General features: G+C 43.9%; 2 protein-coding genes across 4 annotated transcripts in view; both read right to left on the minus strand.

Annotated features, from left to right (window-relative positions):
* The window catches only part of Ncaph (non-SMC condensin I complex subunit H), a 36,786-nt gene extending 31,307 nt beyond the window's left edge, over positions 1 to 5,479 (minus strand). The window contains exon 1 of the mRNA XM_074050223.1: positions 5,332 to 5,479. Within this exon, the coding sequence (XP_073906324.1) occupies positions 5,332 to 5,350 (19 nt within the window). The 5' untranslated portion in view covers positions 5,351 to 5,479. The remainder of the gene's footprint in view (positions 1 to 5,331) is intronic.
* A 3,543-nt stretch (positions 5,480 to 9,022) lies between these two features.
* Itpripl1 (ITPRIP like 1) lies at positions 9,023 to 17,727 on the minus strand. Of its 3 annotated transcripts, XM_074050224.1 has the most exons (4): positions 17,583 to 17,727; positions 16,489 to 16,540; positions 13,046 to 13,148; positions 9,024 to 12,299 (listed from the first exon to the last, which is right to left on the minus strand). In XM_074050224.1, the coding sequence occupies exons 3-4, from the start codon at positions 13,053 to 13,055 to the stop codon at positions 10,642 to 10,644; spliced, it is 1,668 nt and encodes a 555-aa protein (XP_073906325.1). In that variant the 5' UTR covers positions 13,056 to 13,148; positions 16,489 to 16,540; positions 17,583 to 17,727; the 3' UTR covers positions 9,024 to 10,641. The 3 variants fall into 3 exon arrangements, with proteins under 3 accessions (XP_020014232.1, XP_073906325.1, XP_020014231.1); XM_020158642.2 differs by lacking the exons at positions 16,489 to 16,540; positions 17,583 to 17,727 and adding an exon at positions 13,324 to 13,579; XM_020158643.2 differs by lacking the exons at positions 13,046 to 13,148; positions 16,489 to 16,540; positions 17,583 to 17,727 and adding an exon at positions 13,324 to 13,579 and having other exon boundaries at positions 9,023 to 12,299.
* Positions 17,728 to 19,288: the final 1,561 nt, after the last annotated feature.

Here is a 19,288-nt window from a genome sequence, read left to right on the forward strand (position 1 = left end):
ATATCCATTTGGGAGGTATTGTGACGTCAAGCACTGTACAGGATATAAAGGTAAGACAGGAGTGGCAGTATAATACAGCCATTTTAAATAATACATTGTTTAAAATGTACAATACCCTAGGTTTGATCCCCAGCAATGGGGGGGGGGCAGGTGGATAAGACAAAGTTGCTGCTCTGATATGCTCAAAAACTAAAAGGACAATAGACACCTGCCAGCCATGATGCCAGACAAGGGAGAAACAGTTGCCGAGCAAGGGTAAGGTATGGACTATAGTCTGACAGGCTAGGTTCTAATCCAAGCTCCTCCATGTTTAGTGGAAAGATAGAATAAACACCAATAATAGGTAAAATATATACAATGTTCCAAAGAACCACCTACAGATTATTTGCTAATTGCAAAGGAAAAAAAATCTTTTATAATGAAAGACCTATCAGTTACCATAATAACCAAACAGACAAATGCAGCCACACCAAAAATGAAACAACCGGAAACTTACACATCCCCTGATGTGATATAATATGAAATTCTTAGAATCATTCAGGAAATATTTTGGCCAAAGATGTTTAACCTAAATTTAATCAGCACTTTGATCTAACTTCTAATTTGTAAGAAATACAAGAGGTTTAAGAGTAAGTTGAATGATACCACAAAGAAACATTTAAACAAATCTAGAATGGGGGATAGTTAACAAGACGACTAGCTCAATCTCTTGAAAAAGTCAATGCCAAAAAAAAAAATTATGTATATATACACATATATATGAGAACTCTCAGGGATGAAAAGAAACCAAAAAGGGTCAAGTGTGGTGGCTCATGCCTATAATACAGCTACTTAGGAGGCAAAGATTGGGAGGATCATGGGTCAAGGCCAGTCCAGGCAAAAAGCTAGTAAGATCCATCTCAACCACTAAGTGTGATGTAATCCTAGCTATGCAGGACGCCATAGGCAGGATTGTGGTGCAAGGCCAGTGTAGGAAAAAATGCAAGGCCCTACCCCAACTGAAGCAAAAAAGGACTGGGGTATGTGGCTCAAGTGGTACAGTGCCTGCCTACTAAGCATGAGGGCCTGAGTTCAAACCCCAGTACTACAAAAAAAAAAAAACTCATATAAACCAAAAACAACATATATGAGCTTTAAACCATTCCTTGTTTAAAAAGAAAAAAAAAAGAATCAGCTGTGAGCAACATTTTGTGAATAAGTAGGTTAATTTGGAGTACAGTCTACATATCAGGTAACATTAGGGAATTGATTGTTGTCTAAAGTATAACTGTGATATAATTGTATAGAGGGTAACATTACTTGTAGGAAACGCATGAGAAATGATTTAGGTGTAAAGTAACATGACGTGGGCAACTTAATTTCAACTGAATCAGTCAAAAATAAAAATGATAGGCTGGGCAACGATGGCTCATGCTAAGAATCCTAGCTACTTGGGAGGCTGAGATTAGTAGGATTGAAGTTCGAGGCCAGTCCAGGTAAATAATTTGCAAGACCCCCATCTCCAAAAAAATAACCAAACCAAAATGGAGTGGAGGTACGGCTCAAGTGGTAGAGTGTCTACTTTGCAAGTGTGAGGCCCTGAGTTCAAACCCTAATCCAATAAATAAATAAGATAGTGTTAATAATTGTTTAACCTAGGTGGTAAGTATAGGCCTTGGTCTTTCAATGAATTTTTTGACATTTTCCTAATAAGTAGTTAGAAAATATATGGCATATGAGGTAGACATAAATGTTATACAGAAAAGGTGAAGCAGAAAGGGGAGTAAGACCTGAGGAACTGTCATGGAAGGTCATTTTAAACACACTGGTCAGGGCAGGCTTCTCCAAGAAGGTTAACATCAGAACCGAGACCATGCAGATATTTAGAGGAAGCCACGTGGAATCAGAGGAACGGCAAATACAAAGGTGAGAAAATGCCAGAACATTTTAAGGGTCAGCACGGCTGAAGTGGAAAAGTCCAAGGAAGCAGCATGACAGCACCAGAGGGTAATAAGATGTCAGGCTCTCCAGGGCAGAGCAGAACAGGAACACTAGTCAGAACATGGAAGGACAGCTGGTGGGACATATAAGCCTCACTTGTGGGCCACTGTAAAGATTTGCCTCTTATGTGGAATGAGAAGAGAAGTGATTGGGTGACAAGAAGAGGAATAAAGTGATCTAACTTATGCTTCAAGAAGATCCCTATGGCTGTCATGTTGAGAACAGACTGAAAAGAGAATGAGAATAGCCAAGCAAGAAGATCAGTTAGAAGGCAACTGTTAATAACTAGATCAGATGGTGGTGACTCAGACTAAAAAGGTGGCAGTGTAGGAGGTAAGAAGTGTCTAGACATTGGATAGGGTCTCCAAATACAGTCAGCATGATTTCCTGATGGAGTAAATGTGGGGCATGAAGACTCAAAGCTAACTCTAAGGTTATTCTGAACAACTGATAAAAACAGAGTTGCCAGGATCTGAGAGAGGAAGCTACAGAAGTATACTTGTTGGGGGAAGGAGGCAAGGTCAAGGCTCCAGGCTTGAGATACTAATTAGTCATCCAACTGGGGTTCAATTGGATATCCAATCCTAGAATTCAGGGTTAAGTTCCTGACAAGATATATAATTTGAGAGTCATCAGCATATAGTATTCAAAGCCATAACACTACATGAGCTCACATAGTAAGTAAACATGAGAGAGAAGACTGAGCAGGAAAGAGGAACCAGCAAAAGGAATGGTGAGGGTGCAACTAGTGAGATGGGGAGAAAACCAGTAGGATGCAATATTCTAGTCTTTTTTTTTTTTTTGGTGGGGGCAGGGGGGGGAGGGCAGTAGTGGGGCTTGAACTTAGGGCCTCATGCTTGCTAGGCAGTTGCTCTACCACTTGAGCCACTCTACCAGCCCTGTTTTGTACTGGGTATTTTCGAGACAGGGTCTCTGGAACTATTTGCTATGGCTAGCCTTGAACCATGTTCCTCCTGATCTCTGTTTCCTGATTAGCTAGGATTACAGGCATGAGCCACTGGTGCCCAGGAGTATAGCTATTGTTAATGACAAGGTCAGGGGTATAACTATGGCAGTGAGTAACTATGACTTTCTGTGGTAGGTCAAGAAACAAGATTCCTGAAAAAGGAAAATAAACTCAGAGAATTCTCCAGATTTTAAGAATCAGAAAGTTTTGCTTTAAACCCTGCTATATCACTTACTAGCTGGAGAAATTTTAAGCAAGCAAATGCTTTAAACATCTGTTTCTTCATCCCCCCCAAAATGGGGATAAAAACAGGGGATGTGGCTCAGAAGAGCCCAAGACCATGGATTTGATCCTCAACATTACAAGAAAAAACTACACACAGACCTCACAATTGGTCTCACACACACACACACACACGTGCACAATAAAACTTATTTTACAGAAACACATTAAAAAAATAAAAGGCTAGGGTGTAGCTCAGTGGTAGGGTGGCTGCCTAGCATGCACCAGGCCCTGGGTTCAATCCCCAACACCATAAAATAAATAAATATAAAGTGACACACAATTAACACTAAATGGTTGGTCATGTGAGGGAAGGGAAATAAAAATGGGGAACAGGGATAAAAGAATAAATACAAGAAGAACCTCTCATGGTCCTGGTCCCGATGGCTTCCCACAAGTTGAAAAATATCATTAACATACTCTTAGTTGAGGCCAAAACAAAGAGGATGTCAAAACAGGAAGGAGACAAGAGAAATTTTTAGGGGAAAAAAATTCAAGAAGACTTGTGACTGTGTGGATGTGAGCACTGCAGGGTAAGGAAGGGAATCAGAATTTTTTTTTTTTTGTGGCATTTGCCCAGGCTAGCTTTGAACCGTGATCCTCCTGAGTAGTTTAGGATTATAGGCGAAAGCCACAGGCGCTTTTGAGAACAGACCGTAAAGAAATGGCGCTGGAGGTGTGGCTCATTAGGTATAGCACCTACCTCTTAAGCAGGAAGCCTTGAGTTCAAACCCCAGTACTATTCCTCCCCCAGCAAAAAAAGAAAAGGGAATCACTGCAGAACTCATCCAAGGAAACTCAAGTTGTGAATTACAGGTACACTTTAACTTTTCAAATCTTTGACTACTCTCTTTGCCTTTGACAATATACATCTATTCATTTAACAGATGTTACTGACCTTGAAAATACTTCCTTGTATCTGTACTTCATCTCCCACTCATCTGGTGTGGTTCTGGTCTTACTACTTCATGAAAACAGTCTTGTTATAATCAACTACAACTTCCATGTTGTCAAATGCTGTAGTCACTTCTTAGGTTTCATCTCTTTTGAGATTCAATAGCATTGGAAAGAGCTGATCCCTTCCTTCTTGAAACATTCTTGGCTTCTATAATACCACTCTCTTTTGAGTTTTTCCAGCACATCCTTTTTTTATCTAGTCTCTACATGAGGGTCCTGGGTGTGCTCTCTATAGTGTCTTTCTAGTACTCTCACCTGTTCCCATCGTTTTATAATCTATACTATGATGATGATGTACAAATTCATTTCTCAGCCAATGGGTTATATCCTCTCTGGAATAACCCATGGGTCAAATTCGTACCCAAGTAACTATGGATTTCTTTACTTGGGCATCTCTCCAGTAAATCACACTTAACCATGTCCAAAATGAAACTTAATTTCCAAACCTCTTTCCAAGCAAGGCCTACCACGTCCTTCCTACCTGCCCAATCTCAAGCATTAAGCTTAGTCACAATGCTTCAGTTAGGTCGTAGCCCAGGCCAGGCTCTTTCCTAGCTCCTCGTTTTTACACTTGCTTCTGGTATTTCAAACACGTTCCCCAGTCTGTGCTTAAAGATCTTCCTCCTCTAAAGTAGCCCCCATACTCTGTTATCTGAATGACGGCCCTGAGCGTCACCTGTAACTGTTCTGAGTATTGTCTGTCTCCCCAGCTAGAGTACAGGCTCCAAGAGGCCAGAGATCTTAGCTGTTTTGCTTTTATCTCTGCACCTGACAGAGCGTCTTGCACAAAAAGTGCTCAATATTTTTGTAACAATGTATGTACTCTAAGCAAAGAGCTGTAACCATAGCGCTTCCACTGACCAGAAACTAACATTTACTCTAGGAAAACGACCTTTCAGCGAAGAGTAACCGAGCTCCCAGCGCCCGGGACGCCAGAACAGCTGTGTCCTGATTGGCCAAGCACGCCCCGCCCGACCGCCCCGGGCCTCCCCTCCCCCACACGCCCGCTTCAGCCCTCCGCCGGGGGACAGAGAACCCAGCTGAGCATAGCCGCACTTCCCGCTCAGGTCCTTCCGCCGAACTGTCCTCGGAACACCGTTCCGAGCCGGGCCTGCCCGCCGTACATCCTGCAAGCACCGCCTCACCTGGGGCCGGAGGTCCCATCTTGCCTTCCGCGCCACCGGAGCTGGTTTTAAATTGCGCGCGTCCGGATTCCCGAACACCGTAACGGCCGAGTGACGCCACTTGAGGGCGGAGCCAGAGGCGCGCCTGCGCGGAACGCCTCGGTCCTCTGCTGGAGTAGGCAGCCCTAAGGAGGAAGTGAGATGCTCTCTGTATAGACGGCTCCTGGCGGAGCCCTGTAAGTGGACTTAAAGGGGTCTATAGACACCCCGAAATAGTATTGAAAACCTCCTCCTTAAGAGCGCTAGGCGCGGAAATGGATGCGTAGAACAGGGCAGGCCTTCGTGGAATTTGCTTTCTAATGGAGAGGCAGATTACTGAGGTTCATTTCCCCAAGAGACTTGTGCTCTAGTGGCAGAAAAAACTCTAATGAGGTAGAAAAGGACGGGTTGTGAGATCGAGGTGAGAAGGACCAACATCGAAATAAGGCACGATCCAGGCACCCAGGCGGGAAGAATGGATGCAAAATGATGTATGTACACGTATTTTCAATGAAAGCCTTTGTTCTTATCTACATTCTTGCGAAGTTTCCTGGAAACCATCCGCCACCCTTGAAAAGAAAGAAAAAGAAATGAAAGAAGGAAGGAAGAAAAGAAAAAAGAAAGGTTGGAGGGTTGGGGATGTAGCTCACTGGTAGAGTGCATGCTTATTATGCACAAGTGCGTGGAGTCAGTCCTCAGAACCAAAGGGAAAGAAAAGTTGGAAAAGTGAGCAGAGTGTAAAATCCTGACTGTCCCTTCAGCTTCATCTGACCCCAAGAATTGTATTATGGGAAGAAAAGCCAGGGCAAGTCCCTCAAATATCCCTAGAACATCCTACAATTTCTTGTAACACACACATCTGTTATCTGGTATGTTTCTCTTCGCGGGTGCTGTTATTCAGAGTGCAATAATTCTTGACATGGGGGACCCTTCTCTTTGTAGAAATGTCTAGCAACTGACACCATTTGCCTACTAAATGTCTCTCAGTGATTTGGCAACCAAAAGCACTGCCCTTTGTTGAAAGCCACTTTTTTTTTTTAAACTATTTGGGTTTTTGTACAAACTTGTTCTGCCAGTGACCACCTTCAAATCTTTAGAGTAAGGCAGTGTGAGACAGAGGAAAGAAATGGAATGTATAGTGTTCTTCACCTCAGAAAATGCTACCAACCAGGAACCCACATCAGCACCCAGAAGTCATCCTCATGTCTCCCTACCCCCATCATACCTCCAATCCATTATCTGGCTTTTTGCTGCCTAAAAAAATCCCTTTCAATGAAGGTCTTTCTCCTTTTCATCTACATGACCTTCTTGTTGCCCTGCTGTGACCTCCTTCCCTTTGGGCCCAGAGTGGTATTTGCCAAGTACATATCTGGTCTGTTGCTCCCAGTTGTTCTCCACCACTTCCTCCCAGAAGTCTAATACCCTTCAATGATTCCATTGTCCTGGGGACTTGTAAGGGGGCCTAGAGGGCCTTGCAGAGTCTGGCCCCCATGAGCACTCCATCTCATCTTGTACCTCATTTCCCCTTGCTCCCTGCCCTCTGTCCACTTAGGCCTTCTTTCAGATATGCCCTCACCATCCTAGCTCCACTACAGGGCTCTTCTACACATTTAATCTCTTCCACTTAGGTTCCTCTTTATCCTCATCATTTTCACCCAGTTAGCTCCTGGGAAGCTAACTTCCTCAGGGAGGTCTTCCCTGACACAATCAAATCTCCTTATTGGGGGCTTCAGTAGAACTTGTCTGCATTGCAGTTTTACATATGCTGAGGTGACTTTGATGTCAATCCCCTCCATAGACTGACAATCTGTCAATATGTCTTCCATGAGGACAAAGCTAGCTTTGCTCACCATTGTTTTCTCAGGACGTGATGCTAGCTCCAGACATAGCAAGTACTTCAATATGTATTGGATTAGAAAAGTGGGAAGGCACAATTAAATCCTGGGCTGAGACCCTGGGTTCAATCCTCAGTTCCTAGGTTGCATATGGCTGACCTCTCTGGGCCTCATTGTCCTCCCCATCTATAAAATAGGGATGACAATACCTCCTTCACTGGCTCTGTGAAGAACAGGTAATAGATTCAACTTCTTGTGAGCATGAAGGCTCAGTATGCACTGAGGTCCCTTGCTTAATTTGTTCTCTGCTGAGTGCACTTAAGGAAGGAGAGTGGGAACAGGTGTAATCCTCTGGATTCCATGTGGGCACTAAGAGCAGCAAGAGTTGAGAGGGTACTAGGTAACACAGAATTGAGAGCCCCTGAAGAACTGATTTGGAACCTCTGGAAGAGGAAAGCTGCTAAATGACTCACCAGGTGAGGCTTGAAGCTGTTCTATGGCAGTAACAGAGCCTCCTAAGCTGACTGTATGGAACTCTGTATGCAGGGAGACAGAACCAGCTCCATTAGCAGTGTCTCTGTGAGCCAGGCCTGTTCAGTGTAGACTGATCTTTCATGTCCTACTTTGAATGCCGTCTTTGTTTTAGAGTTTGTGCTACTGAAGGTGCCAAAAGATTGAATGATTTATCAGTGGTATCAGTGGCATTCAAAGCTCAATTCCTGTTTGTACAAAAGGAGTGGGGCTCCTCCCCCATGGCTAGGCTGCCAAAAAAGCAGTACTGGAACTATTTCTCCCCCATTGTACTCCTCCCCCAGATTCTACTTCTCCAAAATACAGGGGAAACTCCTTACTTTTCTAGAGGAATAATGGAGTAAATAATTTGCTACCTAAAAAGCAATTTTTTCGCTTTAAATTTGCTCTGACCTTCCAGCCTATAGCTGGCTTTTGCCATAATGTAGTTCCTGATTTAAGCCATCAAGTCACAGAACAAAATGGGCATGTAGTTGGAATGGCTTTGCATTCATTTTGGCCTCTAGGAAATTCCTGACCTCCTAAATACTGGGCTCAAAACCAACAATTTGTCTTCTAGAATTCCCAAACAATAACATATACAACATACATCCCTGTATCTTAAAATCAATATAGTACTTTTTGCTTTTCAAAGCACTTTCACTCCTAAATCTTGTTTTACTCCAAAGACCATGCTGAAAGGTGGCTAGGGCAGGTACTTTCTTCCAGGTTCTGACACTCACTAGCTTTATGACCATGGGAAAGTTTCATGTTTTCTGTGCCTGTTTCTGATATGTAAAATAGAGGATAAGGAGTCTAATTGGTGAGGTTGTAATGTGAGGATTAAATGAATTCCCAGATGGAAAGCTGGTCAGAGGACATTAGGTATTCCTACTACTAGAACTGCTGTTGCATCCTGGGGGCTCACTAGGTTTTGTTTCAGAATACAGCTTAATTTCCTAACTATCTTGAGAGGCTTCCCCTTTAATTGTGAGAGCATTCCCAGAGCACTACAGGTCTGTTCTTTCCATTACTTCTTTTTTTTGTACTCTTTCTTTGTACCTTCTGCCCCACCCAACCTTTGCTGACTGTTCTCTTTGTAATCTTCTGCCCACTCGTAACTTCATGTTTTCATTCTTGTCTCCTATTAGACTGACTAGAAACAACCATGCAGACCTACTTTCTACCTGAGTAGACTTCTGGTGCTTATGTATGTCATTTGTAGCTGCTAAGAACTTTTAATTTGGTTGATAACTTTCACCATGAAACCTAGATTTTCCTTAATGTTCTTTCCTGGCTATTGGCCAGGCCACTGGGAAACCACAGAACAGACTGGTTTAAGGCACACTGAGAAACACCAGTATGTACTGGATGGAGCTGTTGGGGTAACACGAACTTCTTGTGAACAGGCATATGAGAATGCTGATCTGCAGAATGTAACAGATTCCAGTTTATATAGAAAATAGACTTCTTTATTGATTTGGAATTAAGACACTAGCAAATTATTTCTAAACAAAAAGTATATGCATGTTTTAAAACTGAAATTCCATCAGCATAGAACCAATCATTGCATCTTATACCTTGAAAGCAGTACTGGCAGATGCCAGCAAGTGACATGGAAGCACAGTAGCTTCTGTGTAGCCAGAATCCCAAATATTGACTGATACCAGCTTCCAGAATGCTTTTATTTTTGCTGGGAGAGAGTGTGAACTCTGCAACAGAAGCCCCAAAGACTAGCATCTGCACACACACACCCTGCCCCCCACCTGAGGTCAAGTCAAATGTGGGGCCAGATTCTCCTCCCTAGTAACTCTTCCTGGCATAGGAACACCATTGGTATTTCCAAAACAACCACACCCACCACTATTTCTTAACACTCCTCAGGATGCTCAAGGCTTTGAAAGAAAGGAAAAATATACCTATCATATCTGTAGAATCAGGACTCTGTTAAGAGTTGAACTGCTTCCCAGTCCCTTCCTGTCCAGCTCTGGCAATGGGCCTGGATTGTAATAGCCCTTCTTTTCAAAACTGCAAACATAGTTCAAGTAATCCCTTTGTCATCTTTGAAAAGAGAATATAAAAGCATGACTAGAAAATGCACAGCTACACATGGCAACTAAACATTCTTTCCATTTAGCAAGTAGCTTTCCCTCACAAATTGTTCATCTAGGGTCCCCAGAAAGATTTTCCTCATGAAGGGCATATAATAGTGATGCTTCCAGGCACTATAAAGGTCATCCGTTGTTGGCTACTTCATTAATTATAGGAAATACATTATCTCAATTATGGGACAGGTCACCATTTACTTAGTGCTTTCTTGTGAATCGATGCTAACAAATATTTAGATAGTATTGGGGCTTTTCTCAAATGCATAAAACAGCTATATCATATGAAAATAGGGCTAATTAAGAAAATGGAAAATAAACATCTTGGTTATATTTTCAAAACGTGAAGGTATGAAAAATTGGATCCTAAAGTATGAGAACTTTTCTTCACAGTATTTGGGATAAAGTGAAGTGCTATCAGCTTGGATGGTAATTAAACTAACAGTTCAATAAGAAAACCAGTTCACAAGGAGTCATTCACAAAAAGGAGTGAGCTGGAACAGAGGTATTCTCTGGTTTCTTTTGTTTCCAGGGTTGGTATAGAAACATAACTTCACAGGATCTTAATTCCTTAGCAGCAGGATACTCCTATTAACATCCGTTTCCCTGAACTGTCTTTGGGTCATGATGAAAGCTAAGTCAGAAGAAAACCTCAGCCCTACCCTAAATTAGGCCTGCAAGTTGCATCCATCCTGATGGCCATCTCACACACTTCTTAAAGTGTCTTACCCTATCATAGCTCCCACTGGCAAGGTCAAGGTCATATATACCACTGATACAGGTGAAAAATAAATTCTTTTGCAGGCTAAATAATCAGAAATACCTTCTCCCATTTTTTAATATTAAGGTGCCTCAGCCAGTGGGGCACAAGGCAGAGTTTTCACTTGGGTCAGAAGATTGTGGAACTCCTCTACTGCCTGTGAGTGAGCCACAGGGTTTAGCACAAGGTGTTGGAAGAGGTTGATAGGTTCAGCATTCCGAAATGTCTTAGGGATTGGGATGGTCAGAGGCAGGAAGGTGTTACCAATGAGGAAGTGATTAAGGGACCTTTGTTGGAGGCCACGGCCCAAGAACCAGAGAAGGTCCTGAAGCCGGTGAGAGAGCATGTTGTGCTGCCAGTCTGTTAGGGGTAGACGTAGCAACAGGTGCATGAGGGCTGTTTTAAAGTGGTAGGAGGTGAGGATGGGATGGGATGCCCCAGGGGGTAAGCTCTGGTGGTTCTGCAGACTCGAAATGATCTGGAGGCACTTGAGGTGACAGGTGTTCTCAGGAGCAAAACGCCCCACCAGCTTCAGGAACAAGTGTTCACAGGCTGCAAAGGACTCAGGCCAGTCCACACTGGTGAGCTGTTCCTGCTCAGGGGCTTGACTCACAAGGTAGACCAAGGTATCTTCCCGCTGCACCCCAAGGACCAAACTAATTAACAGAAAGCGACCTGAGCGATAATCCAGCCTGAGCTTACAGGAGGTGGTAGATGGTGGGAGACTGAGCTTGAAGTCATATTTGTGGGCCACCAAAGCCCAGGCATTGCTGACCATATTCCGGAACCACTGCATTGTCTTGCCCACATCCAGGTGGATGCCTGTGCAGAGGGCTGACTTGATGGAGCTGGTACACTTGCCCAAGACCACCGAATGGTCCCTGTGGTGGTGCACCAGGCATAGCACATCCCCCAGGAGCTTCTCACGCTTGCACATGCATTCAGACTCCACTCGCACACAGCCACAGCGGCGACCAAGGGCTGGATCTTTCATCTCCAAGACAAACATCGTGCCCTGTGGGGGGACAATGGGCACCAGGATGTCAAATTTCTGGGTTTTGTTGAGGGTTCCCCACTTCTCAAAGGCAGCCCCAATACCCAAACAGTCCTCCAGTTGTGGGTGAGCCTCCCGGCGACTGAGCACCCGACAGGCTTCAATGAGATCATCCACAAAGCTCTCCACGAATTCACAGGTGCAAGGTAGGTCACGGATGGCATTTTGGACATAGTGTTTGTAAAAGGATTCCAGGGCCTCCTGGGAGGGGAAGTCAGTGAGCCAGTTGTAAGAGGTGACAGGCACAATACGGACTTCCTCCTCTTCCTCATCGCTGCTGGAATCAAAGGCTGGCTCATGCTGCATGTTCTGTCGCAGGAGCTCAAAGATGAGAAAAAGGCAAAAGAGGCCAGCATTCCACAGGTTTCCAAACATCCAGCCCAGAGGCCCCTCCTGGCCTTCAGCCTGGAATGGCCATCCCATGTCTTTCTTCCCCAGCACTAACTGGTCACTGGATGTGTCTCCTCTCCAAAAGTTCTCTGCCTTCTGCTTTCGCTCAGCTGCTTGCTTTCTCTCTTCAAACTCCATCTCTAACTGCCGCATCTCCTCACTCATTCGCTTCTCCAGCTGTCGACTCCTGGCTAGTGTGTCCAGGTCCATCCGGTCACTGACCATCAGGGGGTGGTGAACAACATACATCACTGCCAAGAACAGCAGACTTATCACAGCCATGGAGGCCTCTGCATCTGGAGAAGTAGGAGGGTTGGGGGGATCAGTGGTGATCTTCTGAATGCATCTGCTCTCCAGCAATACTCCCCAGAGCCCTGGTACCCCAATTGCTGGATGTCAGCTACTCAAGAGGAACAGAAAGCTCACAGAGCTGAGCTTGGACAGAGCAAGGGTGGTCTGTCTGCCTGGGAAGAGGTTTGGGAAAAGGGAAACAGCAGGACATGCCACTTAGTCTCTCTGCTGCTTTCCTTCCACATGTTGTTTAGGCTTCTGGATGGTGGACATGGGACCATTTTCATTTCAGTGTAGGATGGGGAGGGGGACCCTTGCGATGGGGTGGCCTCACCCGACTCATCAGTCAACCATGGGCACCAGATATGCTCTGCTGATATCAGAGACTCCCTTCCACAGGCAGAAAGCACTGTGTCTGCCTGGCGAACACCTCCCTGTCCCCAGGCAGCCAGCTCTAAGCCCCATCAGCAGCATCCCACTTCCTCTGTGACCTCACAAGTCCTCGTTCTGCTCACCCTGTGTCATCAAACTACTCAGCCTCACCCCTCTGCCCACTGGGCTCCAGGGAAGCACAGTGTTATCAGCTCTTGTACTGTGCCCTCTGAGGTCCTGGGGTACTGCCCCACTTCTCGGCCCAGGAAACTGCCTGAAGACGGGATACCCAAGGCCATCTGACAGCTGGCAACAGTGGTTCCTGTGCCTTCCCATCCACCACTGAAGCCCGAAGCTCCTGCCTTCACCCCATGCTTACCAAGAGGCATGAAGGACTGTGCCCTGTGGACACTGAAGCCGGGTGATGCTCTCCTCCCTTTGGAACTGGGACTTGCTTAGTCTCACCACCTTCTCAAGGAGCCCTGTTAAAATTTACAAGGTATCTTGAGACTTTGATTCAAGTGGAGGCCCTCTACCATTTATTACTTCCCCAAACTCCACGCCCAGAGATTTGTATTCTCATCCACCTACCCAGACCAAACTAATGACCCATCTCTTCTCAGGGTTTCTCCTGGGACCTGGGGCCAGGTTACTCACCTTCTGTGTCAGCAAGAACACTGTCTTAAAGAGACAGTACGGCCTGGCCGTCCCTGTCTTCTTCCTACCGGAGTACGGGCTCCCAGTTCATCTCCCGGACCAACCTCCAGAGTGGCTCTGACCCTCTCTCCCGGGGTACAGACCATGTTTGTCTGAGCGTCGGGTGGTCTGCGGGCGGTGGGGGCCCTGGAACTCCCTACCATGCGGTGTAAGGCTCCGCGCCGAGGGCGCCTCGTAGCCGCCCGGCTCCCGCCCTCTGGGCCCCGCCCCGCCCAGCCCGTGCAAGCTCCTCCCCACCCGAACTCGGGCGGCCGGGACAAGGGGAGCACCGCCCAGGGAAGCCCCTCTCGCACGCGCGCCCTCAGTCAGCAGCCAGCTCCCTGGGTTTTTGCGGGAGAGCAGACCCCCTGCTTGGCCTCCCCGGGTGGCACAGGGAGCAATGCAGTCCTGCTGTCAGACTCACTGAACTCAGTTCGTGGAGAATGTATATTTACTGGGAATTTAAGTGTGAGGATATGGTACCAAAACTAGGAATTGACCGGGGAAGGCCTTTCTTACTTTCAGCTAGCTCTGAGCAAAGAGGAGCAGGGATGAGGTGTGTTTTCATCACCCTAAATATACTCACTCCAAGTCCACGCCCAGACTGCAGAATCTGTCTTCGATGGAAATGAATTGTGAAAGGACCAGATAGCACCCAGAGAACTGGCTTCCGGCCTCGCTTGCCATTCAGTAGTCTAGTGGCAGTAAGAATCTTAAACTTACAGACAGCTCTGCTGATGACATGGGTGTATGAAAGAGAACTTTATGAAGTATTGGCTGGACAAGTTTTATCAAAAATTAATACCACCAGAATGGGCTTCCTGAAACAGATCTGCAAAGCCTAAGAAAGAGCTTTCACTCTTCCTGTCCAAAGAGAAAAGAAAGTGGTGGTTTGATACTAAAATCCTTCTGCTGAGAGGCAAACCAAAGGTTTGGGGGGTGTGACTCAAGTGGTAGAGTGCTGCAAAGCAAGCGAACCCTGCGCGGAGGGGAGAAGAAGTGGGGGGAGGGCCACAGGGACCATACAAATCAAGTTCCAGGTCTCATCCAGTAGCAATGGATGAGTGAGCCCCCAAACAAGGAGGACATGATATTCCAAAAATAGCATGAAAAGTATGTCATAGATTATTACTGATCATAAGTGCATCTGAGCAGTGATAATGAAATTCTACAACATGACTATGTTGTAAATAAAAGTACACTTCTGTGTGTGCAAAAACTAAAGATGTGTTTTCATAGCCAAATAAGGTTTTGTTTTAAAAGCGATTGTCAGAGACATGCATGGTCACACACCTGTAATCCCAGCAACTGGAGGCTGAGGCAGGAGGATCTAGAGTTCTAGGCCAGCCTGAGCTATATAGTGAGACAATCTCGAACGAGACAGAAGTGATTGTTGAGCCTGGAGGATGATTTCATGGTCATGCTTTCATATATTTGTAGATACGAGGTTGGTTGCTATACTGAATTGAAGACTTCAAACTAGAAAACCATTAGTTCATTTAAAGATCACATGTAAACTAACAAAAAGCCTGTATCAGCAGACATTTCTTGGCTTGTTCTCTGTTCATTTGGTTTTTATTCTTCAGCCTGATTTGGAGCAACTTTGGCTCAGGCAGCAGGATAATAGGAAGCAAAGTTATTTGGGCACTTCATCACTCATGTGAATTGGTGATTGTACACAAATGACCAGTGGATGTAACTTGTAACAGGAATCACTCATTTTAACAATTCAACTCCACTATAGTGGGTATTTACTCTTATTAAGCATGGAAACAAAAATAAATTTATTTGTGTCATTTAAAGAAGTGCATTATAAAGTATACAGAAAGTAAATAAAGTACCCACATAATATCCTTGATTCTACCTGTCTGTCTATAAAACAAAACTTCTTCGAAACTATTAGACTGTTAGTTAAAAAAAAAAATGCTCAAAGACCCAACATTGGAAGAAACATCAATAAACTTTTTTTTTTTAAGGCAAATGATTTTCAGTGGTTTTCTTCAGGTCTCAATTAGGCAAAGGATGTTGATACTATTTCCTCAATTGTTGCCATCTACTCAAGAAGTCCGTTCAGAGTGTGCAGTAAATAGTAGACATTATGAATAGTCTGGATGAAACAATTACAGGGAAGAATATTGCTAAGAAGTTGAAAAACACTAAGTCAATACAACCTGAAGTACAATCTGCTAAAATGTGTTACAACTGAAAATATACATACAGCACAAAAAGGCTCAGATAGGCAAATTTAGAAATCTTGTGAAAGTGTAAGGTGTTTAAAGCCTAAGGTTATTCACTGCATATTCAGTAGCAGATATTTAGTGGGAAATATTTGAATCTTTCAAATATTTGACCAATAGTGTCAAAGGTGAACTTTGTTAATGTTCATGGAGTTAGAAACTACCAGTTCTGTGAATTTTTGTCAGAAATTAAAGCTGAATGTCCTGACTTGCTGTATCAACACATCAGCTCAGTGGCTTAGCAGTAATAAAGTTTTGATTTTTTTTTTCAGCACTGGAGTTTGAAGGGTCTGGCACTTACTAGGTAGGCATTCCACCAGTCCTTTTTTGTAATGGGGTTTTTCGAGATAGGGTCTCGCAAACTATTTGCCTGGGGCTGGCTTCAAACCTCAGTCCTCCTGATCTCTGCCTCCTGAGAAGGTAGGATTATAGGCATGAGCCACCAACACCACTTAGTCAAAGTTTTGTGTGTGGGTGTGTGTGTGGGGGGGGGGGGAGGATCAAACCCAGGGCCTCACGAATACTAGGTCAGCACTCTACCAGTGAACTACACTCCAGCTCTGTGGGGTTGTTTTGTTTAGTTAAGAGCTGAGATTAAACGTTTGCTAAATGAGAAAAACTGTCCTCAATCACTATTCTCAAACACCATGTTTTTGGAAATTAACTTTTATTGCAGACTTGATACCTTTTCTTTTTCTTATTGTTTACTGGGTGGGGGTAAATTGTGGCATTTACAAAAGTTCTTACTTTATATCAATTATATCATACTTGAATTCATTCTGTCCACCATTCTCCTTTATCCCCCACTCCTCCCATTCCTAGAACAGTTTCAACAGGTATCATTTTTCCATTTACATACATGTGTGTACAGTATTTGCACTATACTCACCCTTCAATGCCCTTTCCCCATCTCCTCTCCAGTCGATATTTTTTTAATAAACCTAAAAATACAAGGTAATATGGTACTTATATGTAAAAATCATACCGTGAAGTTGTTTCACTTTCATTTACAAGTAGTATCAAGCTACTTAATATACTTCCCATACTGCCAAAAGGTAAAACAAGAAGCAAGACCTCCATTCCTACATCAATTTGTAGTAGATATATCTTCTGAACTCAAAGTACAGTTCTAGAAGAGTATGTTAGATATCAGAGTAAATAAAAAGGACAGTTTCAAATTTCAAAATTTACCTAACTTTGCAATTGAGGAGCTTCCATCTATTAACTGCAATTAAAATGTAATGACATACTAACAAGCAAATAGAATCTAAGCAATAAAAATGCTCAACTGAAGTCATATACTTGAGGATTAATATCAACATTTCCAGTACCTATTTGTATGAAGATATATTCAAGGAAGAAATATATAAAACCTCATTTCAGATCAGCATTAACAGATGAATGTTTGCAATCAACTTGGATGACAGGAAACACTAATACTGAACTCCAGTTAAGTGACATGTTAGTTCCAAAAAACGAATTCCCTTGTTCCATATAAAAGATTATGCTCAATTTATCATTGTATTTTGAATTTTGTCAACAAAAAAATGGAAATTTCTTTTCCATCTTGTTATATAAGCACCTACATAATAGCCTTGATTCTGCCTCTTGGCCTAGGTTGGGACTCTGAAAATAGTACCCCAAAGTACAGTGCTTTGATATGCTGAGTACTTTAACTTAATGTATGTTTGGAAGACCTCAGAAACAGTCTCAAAACAAAGGTCTTTCAAACCTTCTCCTGCCTGCCTGCCTCCATCCCTCATTCTCCTCCAAAGCAAGTCATAGAAATCAGAATTCTTCTTCCCTGCGATAGGTCATAGAAACTTGTAACTCCTTGTCCCCAAAACCAGACATCAAGCCTGGAATTAGTATGCTAACCTTCCCCGTCATTTCTGACTCAAACTGGCTATAAAGAAATTCTCTACCTTATCCTTGTCTTATAGTCAGTCACAAAACTCTCTTCCAGAGGGTCCCGCCACATACCTGCACACACAGGTGAAACCACCATCCTGACCAAGACGGAGAGCATTTCCAGCATTCTGTCACCTGATACTCTCTCAAAAACAGTCACTTTCTGACCTTTTATTCAAGAAACTGAGAGGTCCAGAAGAATCTGACCAAACAGGCTTTGCTAGGTTTCCCCACTCAGTCTGTTTGTCCATCACATTTCTACACAGCCGTCCCAGCTTTATTGTACCTCGGCATAAAACAGACACCCCTCACCCTGCCGTGTCTTTGGGTCTTTATTCTGAAGGCCCCTGTATCACATAAAACTATAATTAAGGCTGAGTGCTGATGGCTGTTGCCTATAATCCTAGCTCCTCAAGGAGGCAAAGATCAGGAGGACTGGGGTTTGAAGTCAGCCAGGCAAATAGTTCTCGAGACCCTATCTTGAAAAGAACCCTTCACAAAAAAGGGCTGGAGGAATGACTCAAGGTGTAGGCCCTGAGTTCAAGCCCCAGTAACACCAAAGAAAAAAAAAAAAAAAAACTAAAATAAATTTGTTATGCTTTTTTTCTTTTTAGCCTATCTTTTGTTATAGGGGTATTAGAGCACCCCCTTTTCCTCCTCTATGCCTGTAGACACTAAAACATTTACTATCTTGTCATTTACATAAAATGTTAACTGACTTCTGCTTTTTTTGGGGGGGAGTCTGAGGTTTGAACTCTGACCTCTGCTTTTTAAGCATCCAGCTGTACAAATTTCCACAAAAATTTATTTTTAATGTTTCATCTTTTTATAAAAATGATATCTAGGCTATCTAGGCTAGCTATCTAGGCTGGAGATGCAGCTGAGTAGGAGAGTGCTTGCCTAGCATCCTTGAGGCCTTGGGTTTGATCGCCAGCACTGCAAAAGAAAACAAAACAAAATGATACACACTTATTGTAAAAATGTCTACTGTAAACTGGAAGCACTTCCACTCCTGAAATCCCAGCACTCAGGAGACTGAGGCAGGAGGATTATAAATTCTAAGCCACCCTGAGCTACATAGCAAGACTCTGTAGAAAAAACAAAACAAAAACAACCAGATGTTGTGGCTTAAGCCTATAATCCTAGTTACTTGGAAAGCCCAGATCAGGGAGTATGGCAGTTTGAGGCCAGGGCAAAAGTTCTCCAGACCTCATCTCAACCAATAACTGGACACAGTAGGGCATACCTGTCATCCCCAGCTATGTGGGGAAACACAAATAGGAGACAAGCAGTCTAGGCTAGCCTGGGCATAAAGTGAGACCTTATCTCAAAAATAACCAACACAGCCAGGAGCCAGTGGCTCATGCCTATAATCCTAGCTACTCAGGAGACAGAGGTCAGGAGGATTTCAGTTCAAAGCCAGCCAGGGCAAATAGGTCAACAGACCCTATCTTGAAAAATCCATCACAAAAATAGGGTTGGTGGAACGGCTCAAAGTGTAGGCCCTGAGTTCAAACCCTCCAGCACCACAAAATAAATAAAAATAAAAATAAAATAATCAACACTGTTATGTACCAGTGTCGAGGGTCCTCGCCTTCACAGGCCAGAGAACTGGCTTGTGAGGCAGCTGAATGATGAGCCAAAGCCGGTATATGAAGTAGGATTTATTAGAGAGAAAGGACAGGCTACAGTTAGGGAACTGCAGCAGAGCCTGGAAGCCGGTGGCTCCCTGCACAGGTGAAGGCTGGGGTTTTTATGGACGTTTTAACTCTTCGACA

Source organism: Castor canadensis, chromosome 12 (assembly GCF_047511655.1).
Source record: "Castor canadensis chromosome 12, mCasCan1.hap1v2, whole genome shotgun sequence".
Taxonomy (NCBI): Eukaryota; Metazoa; Chordata; class Mammalia; order Rodentia; family Castoridae; genus Castor; species Castor canadensis.